This window comes from Zonotrichia leucophrys, chromosome 1 (genome assembly GCF_028769735.1).
Source record: "Zonotrichia leucophrys gambelii isolate GWCS_2022_RI chromosome 1, RI_Zleu_2.0, whole genome shotgun sequence".
NCBI lineage: Eukaryota > Metazoa > Chordata > Aves > Passeriformes > Passerellidae > Zonotrichia > Zonotrichia leucophrys.
Genome location: NC_088169.1, coordinates 3,934,791 through 3,951,914, shown reverse-complemented (window position 1 = coordinate 3,951,914; position 17,124 = coordinate 3,934,791). Strand labels below are relative to the sequence as shown.

The 17,124-nt window shown below is 39.8% G+C and overlaps 1 protein-coding gene across 3 annotated transcripts in view; it reads left to right on the top strand.

Moving 5' to 3' along the window:
• Positions 1–227: 227 nt before the first annotated feature.
• The window catches only part of BRWD1 (bromodomain and WD repeat domain containing 1), a 61,568-nt gene continuing 44,671 nt past the window's right edge, over positions 228–17,124 (top strand). For all 3 annotated transcript variants that reach the window (XM_064705387.1, XM_064705396.1, XM_064705406.1), the window contains exons 1-13: positions 228–362; positions 485–543; positions 686–715; positions 897–956; positions 3,843–3,993; positions 4,686–4,784; positions 6,797–6,957; positions 7,167–7,388; positions 8,729–8,829; positions 9,383–9,453; positions 11,941–12,041; positions 12,614–12,654; positions 15,687–15,785. In XM_064705387.1, coding sequence (XP_064561457.1) covers positions 305–362; positions 485–543; positions 686–715; positions 897–956; positions 3,843–3,993; positions 4,686–4,784; positions 6,797–6,957; positions 7,167–7,388; positions 8,729–8,829; positions 9,383–9,453; positions 11,941–12,041; positions 12,614–12,654; positions 15,687–15,785 — 1,253 coding nt within the window. In that variant the 5' untranslated portion in view covers positions 228–304. The remainder of the gene's footprint in view (positions 363–484; positions 544–685; positions 716–896; positions 957–3,842; positions 3,994–4,685; positions 4,785–6,796; positions 6,958–7,166; positions 7,389–8,728; positions 8,830–9,382; positions 9,454–11,940; positions 12,042–12,613; positions 12,655–15,686; positions 15,786–17,124) is intronic.

Below are 17,124 nucleotides of genomic sequence, written 5' to 3'. Positions count from 1 at the left end.
TGTATATTCCCCGCGGCCACACGCCTTCACCGCTGTTCCCTCGGCGCGCTCGAAGCGCCCGGTACTGCGGGAACTATTTTCCGCCGCCCCCCCGCGGGCGCTCCTGGCGGAGGTGTCGACGGCGGCTCCGTGGCGGGTGGTGCGGCGGCGATGGCGGCGGCGCCGCCGAGGCTGCGCTGAGGGGGGAGAGGGAGGGAGGGAGCGCTGAGGGGAGCGGGGGGGCGGCCGTGAGGGGAGGGAGGGAGGGAGGAGGGGAGGCGCTGACAGCGCCGTGCCGAGCCGGGCCCGCCGCCCTCAGCCCGCCATGGCCGAGCCTGCGGCCTCTTCCAGCTCCGGCGCGTCGCTGCCGCTCATTGAATCAGGTAACACCGCGGGCCGGGGTGAGGAGGTGCCGCCGGTGCCGCCATCTTCCTGCCCCCCCTCAGGATGGGTCACGGCCGCCCCCTCGGCTCAACCCCCGTGTCTCTTGCCGTGTCTCTTACAGAGCTTTACTTCCTCATCGCCCGGTTCCTGAGCACCGGGCCCTGCCGGAGAGCGCTGAAGGTGAGTGCGGGGCTCACCGGGGCGCGGGCACCCCGAGCTGCCCCTGAGGGCCGGGGGAGGTGGGAGCAGCCGCGCCCCCCGCTCCGGGGGAGCCCGATCGTGCCTTGTCCCTGACTTTGTGTTTTTCCCCTTTCCTCTGCAGGTGCTGGTGCAGGAGCTGGAGCAGCACCAGGTCTGTGTGGGCTCTGATGAAATCTTGCTGTAGTCAAAAGTTTCCTTTGCAAGTCATTCAAGTTTCTGCCGCTGTCTCAACTTTTCCCCCCCTCGACACACATTGTTTTGGATGCGGTCTGTAATCCCTCCTTTCCCCTTTCACCGCTCACGGTTTTTCTGTTTGTTTTTCCTTTATTTAGTTGCTTCCCAAAAGGTTGGATTGGCAAGGAAACGAGCATTATAGAAGTTATGAAGAATTGGTGAGACTTTTCTCTTTTAAAAAAAACCCTTTATTTACGGTGATGACATTGATGTTAGACCCCTCTACCTTTAAGAGTAGGCCCAAATCTTCACCTCCCTGTACCATCCTGCCTCTGAACACTGGAATTCCTTTAGAAAGGGCCTTTAATTTCTTCACATCAGACTAACAAAAACACAAGCGGTGGTTTAAATTGAGGATATTGTTTACATAGCAGAGGTGGAGCTTGGCGTTGTGCAGTGGTACATGCCACTGCCTACATGCAGGCTGGAGCCAATCTCCAGCGAGGTTTCATTTCGGAGTTTCGGGCACCAGCTTGTGAGGCACGTTGTGATTTGTCGGTATTTATTTTCTGCTTGGTTTCTTTCAGCCCCCTCCAACAGATTAGGAAATGAAATCGCTGTTCAGAAAGCGAGGGTTGGCACTTGTGGTGGCTGTGAATGTGCTCACATCGCCGGCTCCTCTCTGCTCGTGGCTTTGTTTCTAAAGTGCTGCAAGCATGGGGATGATCTCTCCACCAAATTTACTTTCTTCCCTTCCACATCTGGTGTGGTGTGTTCTGAATTGTTTTTTACAGAAGGCAGAGCTGTGTTTTGGGGCTTAATTTTGCTGTTTCTTAAGCGGCAAAGAGTTTGATGGCCTGGTGGTGCCTGCCCTGCCCTGTGTGGTTTTTATCCTGATTTATTGTATTTGATGGTGTTTCCTTTAAAGAATTGTTTATCCTTGCTTTTCCCCACCTAAGGTTCAGGCATTCTGGGTTAATTGACTGATTGTTGCTGTGAACTCCCTCTTGTGAAGCACTTCAAGATCTCAGGCTCATATTTGCATAGAGAAGGAATGAAGTGTTGTTTAAAACACTTTCTTAATTATTTGAGCATTGCTTGACATGATAAGTGTGATTCCATTTCCTCTATTTGTTGTGGTCAGTTGAGCAAGGAAGGTTTTAGATCAGTTTTTTTAAGTCACTAAGAAGCCTGGCCTTGCTAAACAGGAATATTTTCAAGCTCTGACTTGAATTTAGGCAAGATGAAAGCAGGATTAGGCTTAGAAAGAATTGTTGGGAGGTTTTTTTAGTTGCTTCATTGTTGATTTCTTGTCCCATTTGTTCTGGCAGAAAGCAGAGTGTTGGGAGATCCCATGTGTGTTTTTCTGATTTCAGGGCTGCTTTTTAACTGTGATTATTCTGAACACACAATTGTCAAACTAATTCTTTACCATGTGCTGCTTCTGCTTCTTTCTTCCTGCACAATTTAAAGGAAATCTCTGCACAGGGCAGCAGTGTTTCAGAACATCTAAATTAATCTTCTCAGAGTTTTAGTTTCTGGTTTTTGAGGGGCTCTGGGAACCACCACAGACAGATCAGTCATGTGGTGCAATTATTTCTATTCCACTTTGCTCAGCATGGAATTGCAAATCTTTAAAATAATTGTTTCTTCCAAAATCTCAGCAAAACTGCTTCAAAAAGAAAGGAATTGCAAGAAAATATATTAGAAAATATATTTATTGCTGATGGCATGCAAACAAAAAGGGTTTTAGTGTTTGGCAGAAAGCAGGCTGACCTTTCTGTGTGGGTGTTGTGGCTGGTACTGCTCTGGAGCAATTCAAGAGTCAAAATTGATAAAGAAATTCTGTCAAACTGCATTTTGTATTCTTTGGGCTACCAGATATGTTTCTTATCATCAACCTTAGGCATCTGATGGGCTGATTTGCTTGGACAGATTTGCCTGTGGGGTAATGGGAGCTTTTCACTGATGTTATCTCCTCCCACCCCACCAGGAGCACAAGCTGTGCCCCACAAGCTTTAGAGTTATATTTTATTATCAACAACAAATGCTAGGATGTGACTGAAATTGTAGTTTTTGAATGTTGTGTGTGCATTTGGGCAACTTTCTGGCAGTGTGTGGTATTTAATTTTTATTTGAATTTTAATTCCCGCTGTTGTGTGAGCAGATCAGCCCTGTTGGGACACTTTGCTCATCATCAGCCCTTCAAGGGAGCAGCAGCAGCAGCAGGAGCTCGTTCTGCCTGTGCTCTGAGGGAGCTGGGCAGGAGCCACATCCCTGAGCTCTCTGGGCTGCTGGGCTGGCTGGGTTGGTCATGGCCAGCTCACCCTGCAGGGAGTGTGGGGTTGGCAATCCCAGCTCCTTCACACCTCCCCAACAGCTTCTGTTATCGTTCTGACAGTTTGCTCCACTCCAAGCTGTTTAAACTCTTCCTTTGTGTCTTTAATTTCTACATTATTGTCTTGATAAGAATAAGGATTTTTTAGATTAAAAGGGGGAAAAATCATCGAAACCCGCACACATCTGTTCTTGTCTGAGACATCTGAGTGTGGGTGGGGGTGGATATTTTTTTAGGTTGCTTGATGCAGATAGTGTGGGATCATTGCTGAGTGTAGGGAGGAATGGTTGGAGCCTTTGGTGTAAGGAAGTAGGGCAGGCTTAGGTTGTGTGGTACTGGTTCTTCAAGGAAACTCTTTCCAGAGAGGTTGTGCTCAAACCTGCTGGTTTGCACTTCACTGAGCAAGTACCAGTGGCAGCTGCATAAATTCTTGTGCATGATCATGAGTTCTGAGGGTTTGTATTTTATTTCTTGTTTTTAGTACAAGTGTAGGGTGCCTCACAAGTGGGTGCCACAGGGGGGATTCCTGCAAGCTTCAAGTAATAAAATACTGATGTGCAGGAGTCACTTTACTCCAGTTATTTTTACTACAGCTCTCCCTGGCTTGCAGAGTACCCACTGAATTTACTAGAATTGATTTTTCTCTGTAAGTTGAACTTGAAAAAAAATTATCAAAAATATCAAATATACCTGTGCCTATTGATGCTTTTAGATCCATCAGTTCTGGGTGTACCAACCTAATCTTTAAACCTTGAATTCCTGTCAGGTGCTGTCCAACAAACATGTGGCTCCAGATCATTTATTACAAATTTGCAAACGTATTGGCCCCATCCTGGATAAGGAGATCCCACCCAGCATTTCCAGAGTGAATTCCTTGCTTGGGGCAGGGAGACAGTCCTTGCTAAGGACAGCAAAAGGTAGGAACTGTTCTTTGTCTGGAATGGGGGTGAGTCATGGCAGGGCTGATGCTGTGGAAGGGAAATCCCAGAAAATCCCAGAATGGTTTGGGTTGGAAGGGACCTTAAAGCTCATCCCATTCATGGCAGGGACACCTCCCAGTGTCCCAGGGACACCTCCCAGTGTCCAGCCTGGCCTTGGGCACTGCCAGGGATCCAGGGAAGGATTTTTTCCTAACATCCCATCTAAACCTGTCCCACTTCCCCCTTGTCCTTTCACTCCAAGCCTTTGTGAAAAATTCCTCTCCAGCTTTCTTGTAAATCCCCTTCAGTTACTGAAAGGTTCTTGAGATCATCTCATGAAATAATTTCACATTATTAACTACTCATTGCATTCCTGTAGAAATATTCAGGAAAATGTTAAAAATCAGTTGGAATTTTAGTTTTGTGTCATGTGAGCTGCAGGGGTACCATCATTTAGGAGTAATTTCACAGTTTGCTGGTTGGTTGTGTTGGTTTTTTCTCCTTCTATTACTATTAAATGGATTTTTCTCTTTAACTCTTCATTGTTTGTGAGAAGCTTTGGGGCAGTTGGTGCTTGGGTTTTTGGTGGGTTTGAGACCAGTCTAGATGGACTCTTGTTGTGTTTTGGAACTCCATCTCTCTTGGCATTTTTAATAAATATTTATGATGAATTTCAACTGTTGTTGCAGATTGCAGGAACACAGTTTGGAAGGGCTCTGCATTTGCTGCCCTGCATCGAGGCAGACCCCCTGAAATGCCTGTGAACTATGGCACCCCCCCCAACCTTGGTAAGCTCCTCTCACCCCTCCCCTGCTGCTGAGAACACCTAAAATACCTAAAATATAAAAATTACAGATACCACAAAACCTGACTTTGTAATTTCTATAGCTTTTTAATATTAATGACAATTGAGTAAACCCAAATTTTAGAGCAGACATGTTTGAAACATGATGTGATTCCAACCTTGGTAAGCTCCTCTCACCTCTCCCCCTGCTGCTGAGAACACCTAAAATACCTAAAATATAAAAACTACAGATACCACAAAACCTGACTTTGTGAAATCTGACAGTAATTTCTAGTAGCTTTTTAATATTAATGACAATTGAGTAAACCCAAGTTTTAAAGCAGACCTGTTTGAAACATGGTGTGATTCCAACCTTGGTAAGCTCCTCTCACCTCTCCCCCTGCTGCTGAGAGCACCTAAAATATAAAAATTACAGATACCACAAAACCTGACTTTATGAAATCTGACTGTAATTTCCATAGCTTTTTAGTATTAATGAAAATTAAATAAACCCAAATTTTAGAGCAGACATGTTTGAAACATGATGTGATTCCAACCTTGGTAAGCTCCTCTCACCTCTCCCCTGCTGCTGAGCACACCTAAAACACTGATAGAAAATTACAGATACCACAAAACCTGACTTTGTGAAATCTGACAGTAATTTCTATAGCTTTTTAATATTAATGACAATTGAGTAAACCCAAATTTTAAAGCAGACATGTTTGAAACATGATGTGATTCCAGCCTTGGTAAGCTCCTCTCACCTCTCCCCCTGCTGCTGAGAACACCTAAAATATAAAAATTACAGATACCACAAAACCTGACTTTATGAAATCTGACAGTAATTTCCATAGCTTTTTAATATTAATGACAATTGAATAAACCCAAATTTTAAAGCAGACATGTTTGAAACATGATGTGATTCCAACCTTGGTAAGCTCCTCTCACCTCTCCCCTGCTGCTGAGCACACCTAAAATATAAAGATTACAGATACCACAAAACCTGACTTTATGAAATCTGACAGTAATTTCTATAGCTTTTTAGTATTAATGGCAATTGAATAAACCCAAGTTTTAAAGCAGACCTGTTTGAAACATGATGTGATTCCAACCTTGGTAAGCTCCTCTCACCTCTCCCCTGCTGCTGAGCACACCTAAAACACTGATAGAAAATTACAAATACCACAAAACCTGACTTTATGAAATTAATTTTTTTATATTAATGGCAATTGAATAAACCCAAGTTTTAGAGCAGACCTGTTTGAAACATGATGTGATTCCAACCTTGGTAAGCTCCTCTCACCTCTCCCACTGCTGCTGAGAACACCTAAAATACCTAAAATATAAAAATTACAGATACCACAAAACCTGACTTTGTGAAATCTGACAGTAATTTCCATAGCTTTTTAATATTGAATAAACCCAAATTTTATAGCAGACATGTTTGAAACATGATGTGATTCCAACCTTGGTAAGCTCCTCTCACCTCTCCCACTGCTGCTGAGAACACCTAAAATACCTAAAATATAAAAATTACAGATACCACAAAACCTGACTTTATGAAATCTGACTGTAATTTCTATAGCTTTTTAATATTAATGACAATTGAATAAACCCAAATTTTAGAGCAGACTTGTTTGAAACATGATGTGATTCCAACCTTGGTAAGCTCCTCTCACCTCTCCCCTGCTGCTGAGCACACCTAAAACACATTACAGATACCACAAAACCTGACTTTGTGAAATCTGACAGTAATTTCTATAGCTTTTTAGTATTAATGAAAATTAAATAAACCCAAATTTTAAAGCAGACATGTTTGAAACATGATGTGATTCCAACCTTGGTAAGCTCCTCTCACCTCTCCCCTTGCTGCTGAGCACACCTGAAACACTGATAGAAAATTACAGATACCACAAAACCTGACTTTATGAAATTAATTTTTTTATATTAATGGCAATTGAATAAACCCAAGTTTTAGAGCAGACCTGTTTGAATGATGTGATTCCTGTGTTCCAGTGGAGGTGCATCGAGCAAAGCAGTTAACTGGATATGCCAAGTTCAGCACCTCTTTCCCAGGGAGTATGTACCAGCATGTCAAGATGCACAGGAGGATCCTTGGCCACCTCTCTTCTGTCTATTGTGTTGCATTTGACAGGACTGGACACAGAATATTTACTGTAAGTTGATGAAATCAATCCAGCTCTGAACATAGTTTTAGATGATGCAAGGAAAAGAGCTTGGAAATGGGTGTTGTGCTGAGAGTTCTGGAGATAAATATCAATGCTGGTAAAATGCAGCTCCCTCACTGTGCTGAAGTGGAACAATTTGCTGTAATTAAAGGTCAGAAGCATGTCAGAAGTTGTCCTTAATGAATATTTCTCTCCAGGGCTCAGATGACTGTCTGGTGAAGATCTGGTCCACCCACAATGGCAGATTATTCGCCACCTTACGAGGACACTCAGCAGAGATCTCTGACATGGCTGTGAACTATGAGAACACCATGATTGCAGCTGGCAGCTGTGACAAGATGATCAGGGTGTGGTGTCTGAGGACTTGTGCTCCAGTTGCTGTCCTGCATGGGCACACAGGCTCCATTACCTCCCTGCAGGTATGGGGCTTTTGAAGTGTTCCTGTGTGCTAAAAACTGAAATTCCTTCTCTGGGGCTGCCTATGGGAGTAGTGAAATCTGAATGTGTAAATATTCATGTCAAATCGCAGGATAAACCTGCTTAGAAACAAGTAAATTCCTTGTCTCTCTGGAATTTTTAAATATTTAACTGAAGATAATGACAGGAATTCTTTTTCACTGTGTTGATCTTGATGTGAAATAATACTTGAGTTGTTGGAACAAAAGGGAATTTCTGAGGAATATCCTGTCCTCCTGTTGTCTCTCACTGGAGACATGATTTGCTGTTTTGTGGGAGTTGTTCTGATCCTGTGTATTATTCCTACAACTTTTAGGATGTGAATATTTGTTTAAATCTCCAAAACAGGAATTATTTCAGAAGGACAAAGGTGTAATGTGTGTATTGAAATTTGCAGGTGGTTTGATACTTTATGTGCTCTTGGTGTCCTTTGGATTCAGTCTGGGTTTAAATTCCTTAATTAACACAGAAATTAGTAACTCATTATCCAGGTTTGGGATGTTTTCCAGTGAGACCAGCAGGTGAAGAGTGGCTTGTGGAGCTCAATACAAACAAATTATTTTAAATTTTTCTCAAAAATGCTGCCTCAGAGAGTAATCTTCATACCTGCACTTTCTGTGGCATTCATTGCATTTTTTTAGTTTGGTTTTTTAATATCTAAATATTTATGGTACTTCTTTTATTGCATTGTGTGGAATTTTTAATTTAAAAAATTTTAATAATACCATAGTTGCACTATGTACAATTTATATGACTTTCCAATGCTAGAAATTTATGAACACTTTAAACAAATTGTGTCTGTAAAGTTTTCTGAAGGGCAGCTCTGTGCATAGCAATAAATCCATGTCATAAAGGATTTTTTCTGAGGAATTCCCATTAAATTCCTATAAAGATACATATAATGCTAAATTACACATTCAAACCATCTCACATCTCATGCTCTGCTGAATTATTTTTAAACTACACCTGTCTATTCCAACTTCCCTTTTCTCAGTCTGCTGTGCTCATTATTTTATTCACTGACAGGATTTTCAGTGAATGATTGTGGTCAGTGGAAACATCAAACCCAAACCACTGCAGGAATTGGGTTTTTTAACACAGTAATTGAAACACAGACCACAAACTTACCTTCAATTAGGGGAGATACTCTTTGTAAACACTAAAAATGATTTACCAACAGCTGCTCCAGCAGTCTGAGGTGAAAAATCCAAACTAAATCAAGCTTTTACATTAAGTTTTTTGGTAAGTTGATGAAGAATTGTTAAATCTGTTTGTGTGTGTGGTTTTGCTTCCCTCCCTGCAGTTCAGCCCCATGGTGAAAGGCTCCCTGAGGTTCATGGTCTCCACTGGGGCAGATGGAACTGTTTGCTTCTGGCAGTGGGATACAGATTCCATGAAATTCAAGTATGTGAATGGTTTGTTGGTAACCTTTATGCCATTCTGGGCTTGAGTAAAACAAATCAGGTGGTTTTGACTCCACTGGGTTTTTGTGGTTGTAAAAATGCTGTGCAGGTCATGTATTCAATGGTTGGTTTAAAGCAGCATCACCAACTATATCCTTTATAAATTAATGTTCTTCCATTGACTTGGCAAATGCAATCATTTCTTTCTTCACTAAAAGTACAAATGTAGTGCAGCAGGACTGGCTGGAAATATAAATGTGTTGGAAAATAGAATAAAACTTGGTGGTGCTGTTGGTTTTCCAAGTCCTGTAGTTTTAGGGTGTTTTTTACAGAACTTGCATGCAGGATAGTTGGAAATGTTCATTTGTGATTACTCTGTGTTTGTACCCCAAAAATTAATTACTGCCAAGAAGAGCTCATTGTGTGCCTGGTGTTTTGCCCCATCATGGTATAAAATGATCCATGTTTAAAGAAACATCCCTTGATGCTTTGAAACGTTGTTAAAAGCCAAGTTTTGGCTGGTGTGACCCATTTCAAACATTTCTCTTTTCCAGCACCAAACCAGTGAAGTTCACAGAGAAGCCCAGGCCAGGGGTTCAGATGCTTTGCTCTTCCTTCAGTGTGGGTAAGTCAGGTGGATTCAGCCTTGGGATTTCTTCTTTCCTTTCTTGAAACACTTGGTTGTGACAGCTTTAACATGGAGAGATCCTGCAGTGGTGAGGAAATCACTGCACAGGTGTGCCATGATTAAATCAGGAGGATTCCCTTGGCTAACAGTGAAAAACTGTTGGAGACATTGGTGATTTCAGAGGTAAAAGCCACCTCATGTCTGGGTTTTTCTGTCCATCTTTAGTGGAGTTTTAATTTTTATTTGCCAACATTTATGCAATGTCAAGGATTGGCAAAATGGGTTTTCTGACATCCCAAAGCAGCAGTGGAGGTGAGTCCTGCCAGCAGCAGCTCCTGAGCCAGGGATAAAAGATCTCATAAAGATCTTTTCATAAAGATCTTTTCATAAAGATCTTTTCATAAACATCTTCCCCTCTTAAGGATCCAGAACTGGATCTTTAATGTGCTTCACTCCTGCCTTGCAGTTTCCTTTCACTCAGTTCATGGGAATTTCAGATTCACAGAATCTGAACATTTTCAGAAATAAAAAGCAGATTTTCAGAAATAACAAGCAAATCAAAGTGTAGCTTGTTAGCATTGTCAGCACAGACCCCTGGATTGTGTTGGGAGGGTGTTTTTGACATTTTGCTTGTTTGGTGTGAGATTTTTTTTGGTTTTTTTTTGGTTTTTTGACAGCACTTAGAGGGAGATGTTGGAATTTCTGCCCCCTCAGCTAAATCCTGGTTGCTCACCCTGTGTGCTTCCCTTGACTGATTTACTCACATTTCAGCCTAATTTTGATGCAGTTCTGTGGCACAAATGAGGCCCAGACTACAATGAGAGTCATCTGCATAATTCTGATTATCCAGAGCCATATTCCCCACCATTCAAGGCTCCTCTGTGCAGTTTAATGTTAAAAGTTCCACTCTTGCCCTAAAGATAGATTTTAAAACCTTTGTAACAAATTTATTTTCACTATGGCTGAGGAAACTTCCTGGGGCAAGAAAGGGATTTCCTTCCACACGTGTGTGTCAGTGTGTGTGGGAGGAAATCCCTTAATAAAAAATGTGCCATTCTCCAAATAGTTGTGGGTTTTTTTTTTTATTTAAACCAGTGTCATGGTTTGAGCCTGGCACAGAGCCAGTGCCCCCATGAAAATGCCCTCACCCTGGTGTCTGCTGTGAGATGTGACCAGGAATAAGCAAAACAGGCTCCAGCTTAAACATAAAGAACACTTTATTACCTAAACTACAGGAAAATAGGGAAAAACTATAAGGAAAAGAAAAAAAAATTGAAAACCTTACAAAAAACCACTTTCCTCCTTCCCACCACCAGAATTTCCCAATCCGATACATTCTCCCAAATCACCAACTGCTCAGCCTGGCACCACCCTTTAGAATACTCAAACTTCAGTCCATGAAGAGGAGAGGAGTCCTTCTTGTTCCATAGGCTTCCCCTGGAAACACGCTGAAACCTCGTGTGCTTCCAATGTCACTCGGCACTGCCTGGAAAAGTCCTTTTGCCGCTTGTGACATCTTCTTTCCATGCTCAGTGCTCTCACCACTGTGCATGGACCAGAGCTGCTTCTAGGGTTGTCTTTTAAGGATGCCTTGTCTCACTCCAAAAAGGCACAGTCTCTGCTTTGGGACATCTGTCCCCCCCATATTTTTCCAACCCCCTGGGGCCCAGGGGTCCCCACAATGAACCCTCCTGGTTCTGAGGCACTGCTTCCCCCTAAATGCAGTCTCTGTGTCACAGGAATAACACTGGTTCAGTCTATGGCCACACAAGAAAAGTCCAGCCAGAAGGCCACTCCAATCGTCTCTCTCCCCACTCAGCTAGTATTTTCCACTTCCCTCAGGCCAGGTCCTTGTTATCTCATCTCTTATCTCTCTTCTTATTCAGCTCCGAGGAGGATCAGCATTTTTGCAAGATCCCAAGCATGAAAGAAAGGGGTTAAAAATTCCAGTCTCTGCCTGTCTCAGAACGACGATACTCCCACACACGCTGCTGCTGCGGCCGGCTGGGCTGCACCCTTCTCCCCCCTTTCTCCTCCTGGGCCGGCTGCTATCACATTCAGATGCCGACTCTCCCCCTCTCTCCCTCCTGGGGGGGGGAATGGCTGCCCGATGTCTCTTGGGGCTGCTCCTCCACCCTTCCATCCTCGAGGGCCTTCTCACCCCCATCTCTGTCCAGGCCCCGGGCCTACCGCAGGGCTGCCCCTCCCAGGGGAGGGAGATCTGACCTCTTCTCCTCGACGTCCCAAGAGACCTCTCAGGGCCGAAGCTCTGCTTTTTAACCCCTGTGTATTCTCAGAGCTGTGTCCAAACCGCACTGGTCACACCAGGTGCCAATATCAAACTCCGAGCATCCATTGGTTTGACCACAGCCTCCCAGAATTCCCACTTCTTCCTGGTCAAACCACCACAACCAGGTGTCAGAAATGGTGGTGACCTGTTTGCATTTCTTCCACAGCAGCTAAATTATTGCTTGGTTTTTACAGGTGGGATGTTTTTAGCAACTGGCAGCACTGACCACGTCATCAGGATGTATTTTTTTGGCTCTGAAACACCTGAGAAAATAGCAGAATTGGAAAGTCATGCTGTAAGTAATTAGCTAATTAGTCATTTGAAGCAATATTGAAATCACAAGATGATTTTATGAGTGGGTTTTTAGCAATGCTCTTCATTTTATTTGCATTAATATTTCCTCTCCTACAAAATCTGACTTGATTTTTGTTGCATTGATAAGGCTTGATCAGTATTTATTTTTTTTACTTTTTCTCTCCTGTTTTTCCTGCAGTTTTTATTGTGATAAAAGTGAATTATTGTTTATTTTTTTAAGGAAAGTGTATGTAGGAGTAGGAACAACAGATTCCTCACCATTGTAGTTGACTTATGGTATTGGAAATATATTTAAATATGATTCACTTGTCAACCATTTATTTAATCTGTTAATCCTTCATGTTTAATTCAGGCAGATTTTAGATACATTAATGGTTAGTGAATTCTGGGCAGTATTTGGACTTGGTTTGCCTTGCAGTTAAAACTCTTTAAAAATAACACAACATTTTATTTTTTCATTATTTCAGATTTTACTAAACTCACAATTATCAAAAAAAATAGATTTCCTATTTAAAAAATAAAATTTCTAACAAACTCTACTTTTTCTTACAGGACAAAGTTGACAGCATTCAGTTTTCTAATGGTGGGGACAGGTATGTTGAAAAATGCTGAAATATGGCCAAAAAAAATACAATTTTGGAATTCAGAATCTATTACTGCATGTTCCCAGTAAAGAAAAATCTTATTTAGAACTCAGGAGGGAAATTTTGCACTGATGCAGGAACATAATTAAACTTGAGTTTCTGTTGATCTGTGTTAGGTGAGATTTTTTGCCTGGCTTGTGTTTTATTTACCTGGAGGAATTTTACCAGTTTTTCATGTACCCAATGTGTTTGTGGCCTCATAAATCTCCTTTTCCTCCTCCTTTCTTTTTAAATTCACTGAGTTTTGTATAGGAAATAGAAAAAATGTATTGAAAATAGTAAAAAATCAGTTAGAACCTTTTAATCTCATTTCCTCCTTTCCTTTCAATTTCACTGAGTTTTGTATAGGAAAAAATCAGTGAAAATAGTAAAAAATAAATTAGAAGCTTTTCATCTCATTTCCTCCTTTCCTTTCAATTTCACTGAGTTTTGTATAGGAAATAGGAAAAATGCAGTGAAAATAGTAAAAAATAAATTAGAACCTTTTCATCTCATTTCCTCCTTTCCTTTCAATTTCACTGAGTTTTGTATAGGAAATAGAAAAAATGTATTGAAAATAGTAAAAAATCAGTTAGAACCTTTTAATCTATTTCCTCCTTTCCTTTCAGTTTCACTGATTATTGTATAGGAAATAGAAAAATGTATTGAAAATAGTAAAAAATAAATTACAACCTTTTCATCTCATTTCCTCCTTTCCTTTCAGTTTCACTGAGTTTGTGTAGGAAATAGGAAAAATGTATTGAAAATAGTAAAAAATCAGTTAGAACCTTTTCATCTGATTTCCTCCTTTCCTTTCAATTTCACTGAGTTTTGTATAGGAAAAAAATCAGTGAAAATAGTAAAAAAATAAATTACAACCTTTTCATTTGATTTCCTTCTTTCCTTTCAATTTCACTGAGTTTTGTATAGGAAATAGGAAAAAATCAGTGAAAATGGTAAAAAATAAATTAGAACCTTTTCATCTCATTTCCTCCTTTCCTTTCAATTTCACTTAGTATTGTACAGGAAATAGGAAAAATGTATTGAAAATAGTAAAAAATCAGTTAGAACCTTTTAATCTTATTTCCTCCTTTCCTTTCAGTTTCACTGAGTTTTGTATAGGAAATAGGAAAAATGTTTTGAAAATAGTAAAAAATCATTAATCTCATTTCCTCCTTTCCTTTCAATTTCACTGAGTTTTGTATAGGAAAAAAATCAGTGAAAATAGTAAAAAAATAAATTACAACCTTTTCATTTGATTTCCTTCTTTCCTTTCAATTTCACTGAGTTTTGTAAAGGAAAAAATCAGTGAAAATAGTAAAAAATAAATTACAACCTTTTCATTTGATTTCCTTCTTTCCTTTCAATTTCACTGAGTTTTGTATAAGAAAAAAATCAGTGAAAATAATAAAAAATAAATTACAACCTTTTCATCTCATTTCCTCCTTTCCTTTCAGTTTCACTGAGTATTGTATAGGAAATAGGAAAAATGTATTGAAAATAGTAAAAAATCAGTTAGAACCTTTTAATCTCATTTCCTCCTTTCCTTTCAATTTCACTGAGTATTGTACAGGAAATAGGAAAAAATCAGTGAAAATAGTAAAAAATAAATTACAACCTTTTCATCTGATTTCCTCCTTTCCTTTCAGTTTCACTGAGTTTTGTATAGGAAAAAGAAAAAATGTATTGAAAATAGTAAAAAATCAGTTAGAACCTTTTCATCTGATTTCCTCCTTTCCTTTCAATTTCACTTAGTATTGTATAGGAAAAAATCAGTGAAAATAGTAAAAAATAAATTACAACCTTTTCATCTGATTTCCTCCTTTCCTTTCAGTTTCACTGAGTATTGTATAGGAAATAGGAAAAAATCAGTGAAAATAGTAAAAAATAAATTAGAACCTTTTAATCTCATTTCCTCCTTTCCTTTCAATTTCACTGAGTATTGTATAGGAAATAGGAAAAAATCAGTGAAAATAGTAAAAAATAAATTACAACCTTTTCATCTGATTTCCTCCTTTCCTTTCAATTTCACTGAGTTTTGTATAGGAAATAGGAAAAATGTATTGAAAATAGTAAAAAATCAGTTAGAACCTTTTAATCTCATTTCCTCCTTTCCTTTCAGTTTCACTGAGTATTGTACAGGAAATAGGAAAAAATCAGTGAAAATAGTAAAAAATAAATTAGAAGCTTTTCATCTGATTTCCCCTTTCCTTTCAGTTTCACTGAGTATTGTATAGGAAAAAATGCAGTGAAAATAGTAAAAAATAAATTAGAACCTTTTCATCTCATTTCCTCCTTTCCTTTCAATTTCACTGAGTATTGTATAGGAAAAAATCAGTGAAAATAACAAAAAATAAATTACAACCTTTTCATCTGATTTCCTCCTTTCCTTTCAGTTTCACTGAGTATTGTACAGGAAATAGGAAAAATGCAGTGAAAATAGTAAAAAATAAATTAGAACTTTTTCATCTCATTTCCTCCTTTCCTTTCAATTTCACTGAGTTTTGTATAGGAAATAGGAAAAAATCAGTGAAAATGGTAAAAAATAAATTAGAGGCTTTTCATCTCATTTCCTCCTTTCCTTTCAATTTCACTGAGTATTCTACAGGAAATAGGAAAAAATCAGTGAAAATAGTAAAAAATAAATTAGAACCTTTTCATCTGATTTGTTATTGCCTCTACTTCAGTGTGTGAAACTCTGCAATTAAAATACATTGAAATCCTGTATTGAGGAGCAGTTGAGGATGAATTTGTGAATTGAGTTAAACTTTGGAACTTTTTTTCTCTGTTCTTCATATTTTGACAACTTTATTCCGTTTTCCAGTTCAGAAAAACTTTCCTGGAAAGAAAATTACCGGAAAGAATTCTCTTGAACACAAATACGATTTTACTTCTATCACTCTTCCACTACAAAATCTATGTTGTGGTGGTGTCTAAATCTAACTGTACTTTAAAGCAGATTTTTTGGAGGATAAATGAGTGAATTTTTAACCCTTGTTCAGGTTCATCAGTGGCAGCAGGGATGGGACAGCGCGGATCTGGCGTTTCGAGCAGGCCGAGTGGAGGAGCATCCTGCTGGACATGAGTGATCGCCTGCTGGGGTGGGTGCAGTGCTCCCTGTTCATTCCATGCTCTCCTCTCTGGAAATCCAGATTGGAAAACTCAATTTCTCACATGTGAGAGTGAGAGCAGAGTTCTGCTCAAGTTCTGTGGTCTTGATGTAATAATTGCTGAGTTCCAGCGCTTCCATAAATTCCTAAATGTTCCCAAAGCTCTCAAATGCACTCTGGTAATTTTACTGCCTCTTTTTAGGGAAAAAAGTGAACAGAAAGAATTGAACTTCTCTCTCTGGGTTTAGTCTGACACCTGGTGTGTCAGGGGAGAATTATTTTTAGGTTGGTACAAATAAAGTAGGTGGTGACCTATTTGCAGGAGAGGTCATGACATGGGATAGGTGGCTTTGCTCAAGGACTCATCTTCCTGACTGTCCCTGTTTTCTGCTTTTAAAGAAGTGAATCCCATTTTCTGCTTTTAAAATAGTGAATGAATGAAATACCTGGTGGCACACAGTCTGAATAATGTTATTAGAGACAAAAATCAGATTATTTTATGGTGTGGGGTAAACCTGAAGGGAGGCTGATTTACAGGAGTACAGAAGCTCAGTAAGCTTCCACAGACACTGAACAGAAATTCATTTCTGGGGGTTAAATGAGATTTTGATTAAATGAGATTTTGATTAAATGAGATTTTGATTAAATGAGATTTTGATAAAATGATTTGTAGGTGATTAAATAAAAAGCCACACCTTGGATACACCATTTGATTGGAGAGTGATTTCAGGCTTTTCCTGTGATGACAAAGACCATGAAAGAAAGCTGATTTTACAAAGGAGGAGTTTTGACTGTGGCTGTGTAGTTCAGAGTCTTTGTGAATGGAATAAAGATAATCCCATGTAAAGGTGTTTCAAGGAAAATTTATTCCTTGGATTGACTGGAAAAGGGCTGAGGGGCAGTGTTACAGAATCCTATAAATGTATTTTGGGCAGAGAATAAGGAAATAGATTGAGGTTAAAACAAAATGTTATCTTTCCTGTGTTTCAGTTGGGACTCATTAAAAACTGCTTAGCTAATGTAGAGGTTGGCTTGGGAATCAGTGAGTTGGAAAAGCTGACTGTAAAAAGTCCAGAATTTTGCAGGATTTATGGTAGGACTCTAATTGTAGAGGAGCCAAGATTCCATGAAAAATGAAAACCTTTTTGCCTTGCATCTCAAATGGGAAAGAGATTATCAAATCCTTTAAAATTTAAAAATCCAGACTTGCTTTAAATGAAGGATTTTATGCACAAAAATCTCAACCCAAATTTAATTCTTCACTTCCTTTCTGTTGTCTGATTATTATATTTTAATATAGAAATGGGCTAAATAAAATACAAAACACATC